The 12,799-nt window shown below is 39.5% G+C and overlaps 1 protein-coding gene across 1 annotated transcript in view; it reads right to left on the bottom strand.

The window, feature by feature from the left end:
- The window catches only part of LOC122817554 (DAP3-binding cell death enhancer 1-like), a 938,516-nt gene that overhangs the window by 616,238 nt on the left and 309,479 nt on the right, over positions 1–12,799 (bottom strand). The window contains exon 4 of the mRNA XM_044090591.1: positions 10,252–10,348. Within this exon, the coding sequence (XP_043946526.1) occupies positions 10,252–10,324 (73 nt within the window). The 5' untranslated portion in view covers positions 10,325–10,348. The remainder of the gene's footprint in view (positions 1–10,251; positions 10,349–12,799) is intronic.

Here is a 12,799-nt window from a genome sequence, read left to right on the forward strand (position 1 = left end):
GTTCCTTTTCTGTATATAAGAATAGGTTTATTTATTTGATACAGACTTTTTCACATATTTTATTTGTTATTTTTTCACTATTTACTTGCTACTTATGATGATATAGCTGAATAAATTAAATTAAATACTTTCTAACTTAAAAACAAGAAAAGAAGCAGGACTAACTGAAGGCACTACATTCAGACAAGGAAATGAGCCTGTGATTGGCTCACAGAGGATGCTTGGCAAACACATGACCATTACTTCCTTAATTAAAGAACTGTTTGCGTATTGTGCTTTATCTGAAGAACTTAATACTTCATTAACGAAAGTGCTCATCCAAAATTAAAAACTGAGATGTGCTGTACTACCTGGGTAGCATGTTTTTCTTATTTTCAATGTTTTCTCAATTAAGTTTTTCTGTCTCTCAAGATATGCCTGAAACTGCCTTGTCTCCAGCTATCACAAATGACCATATCCTAAAAGTGCAGTTAAAAGCTAAAAATACTGCATCAATAGGTTCTTAAAATACCCCTTGATGCAACTTTTCATTAAGCACAACTTAGCCATACCACTAACAATACTGTTCAATCTCTACCTCCATACAGGTTTTGTACCAAGCAAATAGAGAACAGCTACAGTCATTCCCCTGCATAAGGGAAGAACTTCCACAAACCCAGGCAGTTACAGACCCGTATGTCTGACTGGCCTCATATGCCAAACCATGGAAAGACTTATGCAACTAATGAATCCCATCGAAAGACTTCTCATGGAACTAATCAATCAGGTCATAGGGAACTTCCAAACCCTAGACCTGTCTCAGTTTGGAGTGATCAAGGTTCTATGCAGCTAATGAATCCCATGGAAAGACTTCTCACGGAACTAATCAATCAGGTCACAGGGAACTTCCAAACCCTAGACCTGTCTCAGTTTGGAGCTATCAAGGGCAGGTCATGTATAATCAACTTGGTGGATTTTTTTTTTTTAAAAGATCACCAAAGCAATGGATGAAGGCAAAATGGAACACACAGCATATATTGACCTAGTCAAAGCTTTTGATACAATTTCCCACTCAGGCACAGTAGAAATGCTAAATAAACTGGGAATAAACACCTATGTCACCCACTGGATTATCAACTGGCTCACAGGTAGGATGCAGGAAATCAAGAAAAGGTGAAGTTACCTCCACAAAGAGACCAGTCTTTAGTTGTGTTCCACAGAATTCTGTGCTGGGACATCTCCTGTTTGGCATTTATTTTTCTGAAGTAAAAGCAAACATCAAAGGGCTCTGTATAATTAAGTGTGTGGATGACTGCATGCTAAGAGCAGTCATTGAACCCCCAAATGACTTTACCATCATGCAGGTAGTTTTGTCCCAAATAAATAACTGGTGCCAAAATCATGAATTGAAACTAAATGACAAAAATGCAATAATATAGTCTTTGGGAAGTCATCCATCCCAGGGAAATATCAACTTAACAACATGTCCCTGACAGGAGACCTAATTGTTCAAGATTTGGGTACTTATGTGGACTGTGACTTTTAACCAACATTTGTCCATTGTTGTAAGAAAGTCCTTCTGTATTGCAAAGCTTACAAACAAAGGGATTGTGTCTAGAAACACCGATGCTTCTATCCCTCTTTACTCAGCCCTCATTAGACCAATCATTGACTATAACACCCCCTTTGGCATGTACCTGTCCAGACAAATGCAAGAACTGGAATGCCCAGAGAGATACGGGTCTATATTACATCACCGAATGCTTAAAAAAGCAAACGGTGATTAATCGACCCTATGTAAGCGAAAGCTTACAATGTCGAACTGTCAGAGCAGCGATATTTTTCTAAGAAAAAAAAATCGCTGTTCCAACAAAAAAAAAAAAAAAAAAAAAAAAAAAGGAAAGAAAACACTTTAAAACATTACATTAATTATACCAACTCCGAGACTGCACTACAGTGCCAAAAAAACGGCAAAGTAACGAAGCGGCCAAACACATTTTTTCCCAGGGAAAGAATTTGCTTAAAAGCCACTTCGATATTTTGCCTTTTTAGTCTTTTATGTTCGACCAAGATGCATTCGAAAGAATGCATCTTCTTTCTTGTAATAGGAACCCCAGAGATACCTTACTAAAAGGATACAAGGCCTAAACAATACGTCTGACATGGACAAACTCAAAGCCCTGTCACTATGCTTGGAGGCCTACAGACTGCTTATAGGGGACCTGTGCCTGGTGTACAAGAGGTCCTGTGACCTTTTACTGATGGATTTATTGCATATCAGCAAGTCAAATGGCAAAAGAAATTCTAGATTTAGGGATATAAACCTCTTCTGCAACATCAACAAAATGATTTGGAGGAACAGGCATGTCTCGCACAGGATACAGTTGCTCTAGAACAGACTTTCCATCTACATAAAAGAAAGTTCATCCCTGCCCATATTCAATTGCAACTTAGCTCTATGGATGGGAAACAGAAAATTTAACCCAGGACTGCCCCCTGTAGTACTAATGGACACAAGAAGCTCCTAAATGCTTTATCCTATGCATGGGTCCCCTCAAATTATCTATGATCCCAATAATTCTCATTAGGGGTAATATATAATTATCGACCAAGGAATGGGTAAGGCTAATCCCTAACCAAATGGGACAGGTTAATTGGCTAGGCTTAATATAGCCCTCAAGGCCAGCTAGCCTAGTACTTATCTTCGAACCTAAAACAGACCCAGTGACAGCTGCCTCGTAAAAAGCACCTACTATGTCATCTGCACATGTAATGGAGTGATGTGCAACCATGGAAGCAAAGGAAATCATATTATGAAGTGCAGATATAGGGTCACTGTCAAACTAGGGATATGTTTGGACACATTTTCAAAAATGGATAACAGGTATTTGATAACACGAGTTTGATAATTAATGACATGAAAAGCTAATGTAGCTGAAGTATAACCTTTCTTTGGCCCATTGACAACTGTTTCAATTGTTTCGTAAGGCATTTGGTGATGAAGATGGTTTAGATGGCTTGTCTGAGTCAGTGGAAATAACTGTAGGCTCAGAAGTAGGGTTATTGTACAGGTATTTGTAACTGTCAAGGGCTTTATAACTTGTCAGGATTTTTTGGTGCAGAAGGCTGACACTACGGAGCTAAAGAAGCTGAAAGCAAAGTGCCCTCCAAAGCTTCTAAAACAGGAGAGACAGCAGAAGGCTGGAGAAGGTCCATGTGCTATTAACTGTAGTACATCTTCTGAAACATTAAGAGTTGTTTACCCTCCCTATTAAAATGCTTCATCATCTTTTGGATGGCGTACTCAAAAGAAATTTCTCCTTGGGGTGAGTCAAAAAAAAAGTGTCTTCAGGATCAGACTCAAAACCAGGAGGGGAGTATAACTGATTGATTTTGAGGAAAAATCTTCCTCAGAGGAAGTATTTGGCTTTCTTTTCAGTGGGGTAGAAGGTGTACAGAAAAAAAAAGCATATGGTGGGGATTTTAAAGTCATAACGGCTTTAAAAAAATCCCAAGAAAAGTCCTACTATTCCTATTGAGGACCACTGAATGCAAATTTAACAGGTGATGTTTTTTACTTGTATGTGTTTTACTTGTTTTCCCTTCTTTTGGGGTTTCTAAAGAAACTATACATGAAGGAATGATGGCCGATTTACTTCCAAAACGGAACCAGGGATATCCTCACTCGTCCTATTTGTGGATTTAAAAGTCGGGAAAAAAGGGTCCAAGGTTCTAACAGGTTACTTAGCTTTCCTTCAGAAAGACAAACTGATCCTTTCTTACAGATGACAAACACTGAAGCCTTTTAAACTAGTCTTGTTTCACACTCTGATGGCAAGAAAGTTCAGAGGATTTTCACATTCCTATGCCCCTTAAACACCAGCAGATAGGCTTTGTGTCTAGGTCTAAAACTGTAAGTATGGCTCCTGAGGAAGGAGCGTCTAAGTTTTTCTATACTGGCCATATATACAGTACCCTTGGCAGGATACATCACATCTGTCAGTATTAATACAACCGTGATCTAATGAAAAGCATCACTATTATCTTTAACTGTTGTTTTCCATGGAACCAGGAGGAATTCTTAAACACAGTTAAGCAAACTGCTGATGGCAGATGAGGCACAGCTGGTGTCAGTGGCTTTGTTGAAGTCAGTCTAGTTAGAAGACTGGAGTTAATCTTGTAGCAAGGTATCAAAGTTGCCAGGATTTTAAGGGTCTGGAAGACCACTGGGAGAAAATAGGGCAATAGTCACTTAAGACATCTGGTACAATGGAGAGTCACTGCAGTTTATCTGGAATGTTAAGACATCTGGTACAATGGAGAGTTGCTACAGTTTATTTAGAATATTAAGACATCTGGTGCAATGGAGAGTCACTGCAGTTTATCTGGAATGTTAAGACATCTGGTACAATGGAGAGTTGCTACAGTTTATTTAGAATATTAAGACATCTGGTGCAATGGAGAGTCACTGCAGTTTATCTGGAATGTTAAGACATCTGGTACAATGGAGAGTTGCTGCAGTTTATTTAGAATGTTAAGACATCTGGTACAAAGGAGAGTCACTGCAGTTTATCTGGAATGTTAAGACATCTGGTACAATGGAGAGTCGCAGTTTATCGGGAATGTTAAGACAACTGGTACAATGGAGAGACATTGCAGTTTACCTGGAATGTTAATAACCAGTCTGTTGATCAGTGATAAGATTTTGGTACCAAAGTTAATCAAAGTGGTGCAGCGGTTAGCATCGTCACCTGACAACAAGAGGTTCTCTGCTTTGATTCTTTTTAGTTACGGGCAATATTTTTGGTAAAATAGTTTATAATATAGACATTAATGTTGGGGAGGAATACATACAGTGGCCATTAGAGTGGCAACCTATAATTAACCCCATGAGAGTCCATGTGCATTTCAGGATCATCTTTTGTTGTATATACTTGTGCACTTATCTGGTGTGAGCAGGATTTTGTACTCATTTACTGATTTTGATCTTTCTTTTGGAGCTGTTCCTTTAGTAACTCCCACTCAGCTCCTTCTGACAAGTACCTTTAGATGAAACAACCTTCCCAATCTGTAAATGTGCAATGTCATCTTACCTCTTAGGCTAAGTTTTCTTTCCCTTTTAAATTCCAACAGGTGATATGTGTGTGTGTGTGTGTGTGTGTGTGTGTGTGTGTGTGTGTGTGTGTGTGTGTGTGTGTGTGTGTGTGTGTGTATATATATATATATATATATATATATATATATATATATATATTATAAAATCTCTCTCTCTCTCTATATATATATATATATATATATATATATATATATATATATATATATATATATTATAAAATCTCTCTCTCTCTCTCTCTCTATATATATATATATATATATATTATCTATATATATAAGCTATATATATATATATATATATATATATATATATATATAAAATCTATATATAAATATATATATATCTATAAAATCTATATATAAATATATATAAAATCGATATACATATACATGTATATATAAAATATATATATATATATATATATATATATATATATAAATAAATATATATAAATATAAATATAAATATATATATATATATATATATATATATATATATATACACACACACACACACACACATATATATATATATATATATATATATATATATATATATATATATACACACATATATGGGTGTACTTTCCTACAACGAAAATCCACTTTTTCAAAATGGGAAAGTACATCCCCACTTAAGCGAAAGTGCATTTTAACAAAAGTGCACTTTCGCTTAAGCTGACTAGACCGAACCTACCGCACAACAATGAAGGACATTGAAAAACAGGCTATGTCCTCCACTGTGATGCGATAGTCACGGACCTTAGGGTTAGGGCACGGATCAAGGTAAGGGGATAGCCCTAACTATCCCCTTACCCTAACCCGTGCCCTAACCCTAAGGTCCGTGACTATCGCACCACAGTGGAGGACATAGCCCAATTTGGAAAGTCTTCCACTGTCGTGCAATAGTCACGGACCTTAAGGTTAGGGAACGGGTCAAGGTAAGGGAATAGCCCTACTAAGTATCCCCTTACCCTAACCCTAAGGTCCGTGACTGCTAGCCCATTTGGTCTAGTGGGTTTGCGAAAGCGCACTTTTGCGTTAGAGTGAGTGTACTTATGAAGTTCGAAGTAGTGAACTTTCATTCTTCAAAAGTACACCCATATATATATATATATACATAAACACACACACACACACACACACACACACACACACACACACACACACACACACAAAACGCAGTCATCTCCAGCTACATTTCCCATGCACTGACTTCAATCACAAACTTATTGCAAAATTTTACCAGTCCTAAGGCATGCTGGCTTGAGCACGTGGACATATGCAAAGCAATCTACAACCAGTAGATCACCACTGGCTATTGATGGTCAGATGTACCTTGACATAATTTATTAAACACTGTGCCTAATTATTTAATTTTGTGACATAAAGCCAAGACTACAGCTATAGATAAGTGGCAGAGTAAAAAGATGGTGAGCTTATGAATTACGTGCAATGCAAAGAAATGTAATAACAAGCAAAAGTGCCAACATGGCTTTCAGTTTGCTTGTAACACCCTGTTAATACAATGCAAGAAGTAATGTGCTTGTAATACATTTGCAAGAAGTAATGTGCTTGTAACACCCTGTTAATACAATGTAAGAAGTAATGTGCTTGTAACACCCTGTTAATACAATGCAAAAAGTAATGTGCTTGTAACACCCTGTTAATACAATGCAAGAAGTAATGTGCTTGTAACACCCTGTTAATACAATGCAAGAAGTAATGTGCTTGTAACACCTTGTTAATACAATGCAAGAAGTAATGTGCTTGTAACACCCTGTTAATACAATGCAAGAAGTAATGTGTTTGTAACACCCTGTTAATACATGCAAGAAGTAATGTGCTTGTAACACCCTGTTAATACAATGCAAGAAGTAATATGCTTTTTAGCTAGAGTTACACATTTTATCTGACTTTTGTCCTCCTGAGCAACAGCTAAGTTTTAAGTCTATCAACACAGAAAAGTTACACTCCCCCTCTGTGCTACGCATACTGGGGATGCTTCCTATGAAAAGCAAGTCAGCTATTACTGAGAAAGTTTATTTTACATGTTATACTGACAATTTCTACAGTTTAAAGAAAAGGGAGTATTATTGCAACAGGGAATGGATGGCAAATTGAAAACAGGTGCATAGTTACTAGGCATCTCATCCAAAGGAGGACATACTCAAGACTGCAGTACCCCATCCTGTAAAATACAGCACAGTATCAGCGATCCATCTACATGCTGTGGGAATAGAACCCACAGCCTTCTGCATCAAAACACAAGTGTGGTACCTGTTGTGCTACTAACACTGCTTTGAAATTCTGTACCACAACAGTGATAACGTTTGCTAAACAAAACAGATGCACAGTGTAGTGAAAATGAAAGCAACTGCCTAGCACCTGGCGGACATATTCTAACTCCTTTCCCCTATACACTATCCAACCTCTTTAAAACTCCCACAGATGCACTATATATTATCACGTTACATGTAACTGTCTAGCACCTGGCGGACATATTCTAACTCCTTTCCCCTACCCACTATCGAACCTCTTTAAAACTCCCACAGATGCACTATTTATTATCACACGTTACTTGTAACTGCCTAGCACCTGGCTGACATATTCTAACTCCTTTCCCCTACGCACTATCCAACCTCTTTAAAACTCCCACAGATGCACTGTATATTATCACACGTTACTTGTAACTGTCTAGCACCTGGCTGACATATTATAACTCCTTTCCCCTACCCACTATCCTACCTCTTTAAAACTCCCACAGATGCACTATATATTATCACACGTTACTTGTAACTGCCTAGCACCTGGCTGACATATTCTAACTCCTTTCCCCTACCTACTATCCTACCTCTTTAAAACTCCCACAGATGCACTATATATTATCACACGTTACATGTAACTGCATAGCACCTGGCTGACATATTCTAACTCCTTTCCCCTACCCACTATATAACCTTCTCTTTAAAACTCCCACAGATGCACTATATATTATCACACGTTACTTGTAACTGTCTAGCACCTGGCTGACATATTCTAACTCCTTTCCCCTACCCACTATCCTACCTCTTTAAAACTCCCACAGATGCACTACATATTATCACATGTAACTTGTAACTGCCTTAGAACCTGGCTGACATATTCTAACTCCTTTCCCCTACCCACTATCCAACCTCTTTAAAACTCCCACAGATGCACTATATATTATCACATGTTATATGTAACTGCCTAGCACCTGCCTGACATATTCTAACTCCTTTCCCCTACGCACTATCCAACCTCTTTAAAACTCCCGCAGATGCACTATATATTATCACAAGTTACTTGTAACTGCCTAGCACCTGGCTGACATATTCTAACTCCTTTCCCCTACCCACTATCCAACCTCCTCTTTAAAACTCCCACAGATGCACTATATATTATCACATGTTACATGTAACTGCCTAGCACATGGCTGACATATTCTAACTCCTTTCCCCCCTACGCACTATCCAACCTCTTAAATACTCACACAAATGCACTATATATTATCACGTTACATGTAACTACCTAGCACCTGGCTGACATATTCTAACTCCTTTCCCCTACGCACTATCCAACCTCTTTAAAACTCCCACAGATGCACTATATATTATCACATGTTACTTGTAACTGCCTAGCACCTGGCTGACATATTCTAGCTCCTTTCCTCTTCCCACTATCCAACCTCCTCTTTAAAACTCCCACAGATGCACTATATATTACCACACGTTACTTGTAACTGCCTAGCACCTGGCTGACATATTCTAACTCCTTTCCCCTACCCACTATCCAACCTCCTCTTAAAACTCCCACAGATGCACTATATATTACCACACGTTACTTGTAACTGCCTAGCACCTGGCTGACATATTCTAACTCCTTTCCCTACCCACTATCCAACCTCCTCTTTTAAAACTCCCACAGATGCACTATATATTACCACACGTTACTTGCGCAGTGGTGGTGCTGCGGTAGCTTTGTCGCCTCACAGTAAGACGCTGACCGGTTCGACTCTCAGCTAGAGTGTCTTCTGCGCGGAGACATGCGTGAATGGGCGTACCTTCGTTGAAGGTTGTGCGTTAGAGCTGGCAACTCAGCACATAAAAATCAACTGCCAATCATTAGTGGACCGGAGTTCCGCTGTGGCGACCCCTAACCGGGAAAAGCCGAAAGACACAACAACTTGTAACTGCCTAGCACCTGGCTGACATATTCTAACTCCTTTCCTCTTCCCACTATCCTACCTCTTTAAAACTCCCACAGATGCACTATATATTATCACACGTTACTTGTAACTGCCTAGCACCTGGCTGACATTCTAACTCCTTTCCCCTACCCACTATCCAACCTCTTTAAAACTCCCACAGATGCACTATATATTATCACATGTTACATGTAACTGCCTAGCACCTGGCTGACATATTCTAACTCCTTTCCCTACCCACTATCCAACCTCTTTAAAACTCCCACAGATGCACTATATATTACCAAACATTACTTGTAACTACCTAGCACCTGACTGACATAGTCTAACTCCTTTCCCTACCCACTATCCAACCTCTTTAAAACTCCCACTGATGGACTATATATTATCACATGTTACTTGTAACTGCCTAGCACCTGGCTGACATATTCTAACTCCTTTCCCTACCCACTATCCAACCTCTTTAAAACTCCCACAGATGCACCACATATTATCAAACGTTATTTACCAACTCAGTGCCGCCTACTACCCACTGCCCCATCTATACCTACTAACTCTCCCCTAGAGCAAGTTGAAAAGCTTTACCTTAAAATGTCAATGCACCTCATATGAGCTTGTCTATATTCTCCTTTTTTTAGTTTTTCCTTTCTTGTCTTATCTTCAGTACATCTTCAAGATTATCTCTATTAAACATACTGTATGAACAACCATCATATGTTACTAACTGCTATACTTTTAATTGCATGTCTAAACCACTATGCTTATGCAAATATCTTATGCAATCATATGTTATTAACTGCTATATTTTTATAATTAAATGTCTAAACCTCAATGCTCATGTAAATGTCTTATGTATAGTATGATATCGGACCTCCCCAGTAAACAAATGTAAAATAAATAAAAATATTAAAAAAAAAAAAAAACATTACCCATAATGTTTAAAATGATGGCAACACTTGATTCATTAGCTTTCTGCAGATGAGAAACCGACTTCGATAGCATCTCCGTTGCATCCTCCACATCCAGCTATAACATTAAAAAAATAGTGAAGCAAGATGTAATAATAGCTTATTAAAACAGGTTATAAAATAACAGTCATGCCTACAAATCAAAATCCTCAAAGAACAAACTGCTGCACACTTCCATTAGGAGTTAAACAGCAGTGTGTTAATCGTTAGCTGCACAACTTCTGGGAGGTTTTATAAAGTACAGTTTTGTACCTACCATAAATGCAGATGTTCGAGTGTACACCCTGCTGCAGTCATCACACTTGGGTTATCCTGTCGTCAGGCGGTCTCGCAGTCGGCCGGAATTCCAAAGTCTTGGTCCGGCGTCGGTTGCTGTCGCTTCTTCACGGACGTCAGTGCACCAGGGGTATATATAATGCATCCAACGCCATTTTCTTCAGTTTTTCTTGCCCAAGATGTCAGGTGCCCCCAAAAAGGTGGTCAGTAATTAGTACCAATTTATGAAGTTTTAGCACAAACACAAAATCCCTCTAGCTATAAGCAAATACATCAGGAAGATTTTGTAGAGATTTAGTCAGTTAGATCAGAGGGGATGGAGGGGGGGTAACCTGGACTGCAGCAGGGTGAACACTCGAACATCTACATTTATGGTAGGTACAAAACTGTACTATGTTCATCGTGTTACCCTGCTGCAGTCATCACACTTGGGTAGAATCCCAAAGCTAAGGATGGGTGGAGGATTCATAGAGGGTTAGAGGAGGCTAGAAGGCCCTGCAGAACTGCAGTGGTGAAGCCAGCTCTAGTCTTAGAGTAAAGTAGTAAGTGGTAGTGTTTGGTAAAGGTGTGTACTGAACTCCGAGTTGCAGCTTCCAAAATCTCCTTGGTTGGAACCCCCTGAGGAAGGCTGTAGATGTAGCTGTTGCCCTGGTAGAGTGGGGCCTAATGGTAGCAGGAACTGGTTTTCCATGATGGGTATAGCAAAAACGAATGCAATGTCCTATCCATTTGGAAATGGTTTGTTTTGATATAGCCTTCCCTTGTGAAGCTATAGCATAGGATACAAAGAGCTGGTCAGATTCCCTGAAAACCTTAGTTTTATCCAAGTAGTAACAAAGTTGCCTGTGAATGTCCAAGGAATGCAGGAGTCTTTCTCCTTTGTTCTGTGGATTTGGGAAAAAGGTGGGTAAGTGGATGGTTTGATTTAGAGTCACACTGGAAACCACCTTAGGCATGAAGGAAGGATTAGTACGTAGAGAAACTCTGTCTTGATGAAAAATGAGGAAAGGTTCCACTGCCATTAGTGCCTGCAGCTCTGAGACTCTTCTAGCTGAAGTTATTGCTAGCAGCAGGGCAGTCTTCCATGATAGAAACTATAGATCTGCAGAGAAAGCTGGTTCAAAGGGAGGAAGCGTAAGTTTTTCCAGAACAAAATTGAGGTCCCATGTTGGTGTAGGTGCTCTCCTGGGGGGTCTAATGTTTTTTGCCCCTCTGAGGAACTGCCTTAGAAGTGGATGTGAAAATAAGGGTGGATCCGTGTGGGCTGAAATAGCTGATGCATGGATTTTAATGGAAGGAAAAGGAAAAGAAAGTCCTTTGTGCAACATCTCAGTTAAATACTGTAGAATCTGAGGCATGTGAGGCTGAAGTGTGTTTTGGCCTTTAGCTTGGTTCCAGGTGCAAAATATTTTCCATTTGTCCGAATAGGCCTTCCTGGTGCTGGGCCTCCTAGCTTCCAGAAGAACCTCCATAACTGCTTGTGAAAGAGGAGCTGGCTGGATGCTTAGCTGATTTGCCATGCAGCCAGATTTAAGGTTGAGCTGGCTGTGTATAATCTGACTGTTTTGCTGTGTGAGCAAATGAGCAATTTGTGGCAAAATCCAAGGTGGGCCTTGGGCCATATTCCTTAATAGTGGGTACCAGTGCTGGCGTGGCCAGTCTGGGGCTATGAGTATCAGTCGTGGTCTCTCCTTTCTGATTTTCAGTAGCACCTTTGTGAGGAGAGGCAATGGAGGGAAGGCATATACTGTCAGGTTTTTCCAACTGAATGAGAGTGCGTCCACTTTCCAAGCTTGATGGTGAAGTGTCCTTGTACAAAATTTTGTTAGCTGATAATTTTGGGGGCTGGAAAACAGGTCTATGTCTGGAAGGCCCCATTTTTGAGTTATCATTGCAAATACTTGTGGATCCAGCTTCCACTCGTGGGGATCCATAATGTTTCTGCTGAGGTCGTCTGCCAATGTGTTCTTTTTTCCTGGCAGGAATTGAGCTTGTAACTGAACTTGGTAAGCCAGTGCTGTGTTTCACAAGGTCATTGCTTGTCTGCATAGGGGGTAGAAGTGTGTACCTCCTTGTTTGTTTATGTACCACATTACTGTGGTGTTGTCCGTCCTTATTGTAAGTTGTCCTGGATGTAATAGGTCCTTGAAGGCTGTCAGAGCATTCTGTACAGCTAGCATCTCTTTTTGATTGATGTGCAGATTTCTTTGATCTGCAGTCCATACGCCTTGAA

The sequence above is a fragment of the Protopterus annectens genome, chromosome 13.part0 (assembly GCF_019279795.1).
Source record: "Protopterus annectens isolate FY-2018-M chromosome 13.part0, PAN1.0, whole genome shotgun sequence".
Classification (NCBI taxonomy): Eukaryota; Metazoa; Chordata; order Ceratodontiformes; family Protopteridae; genus Protopterus; species Protopterus annectens.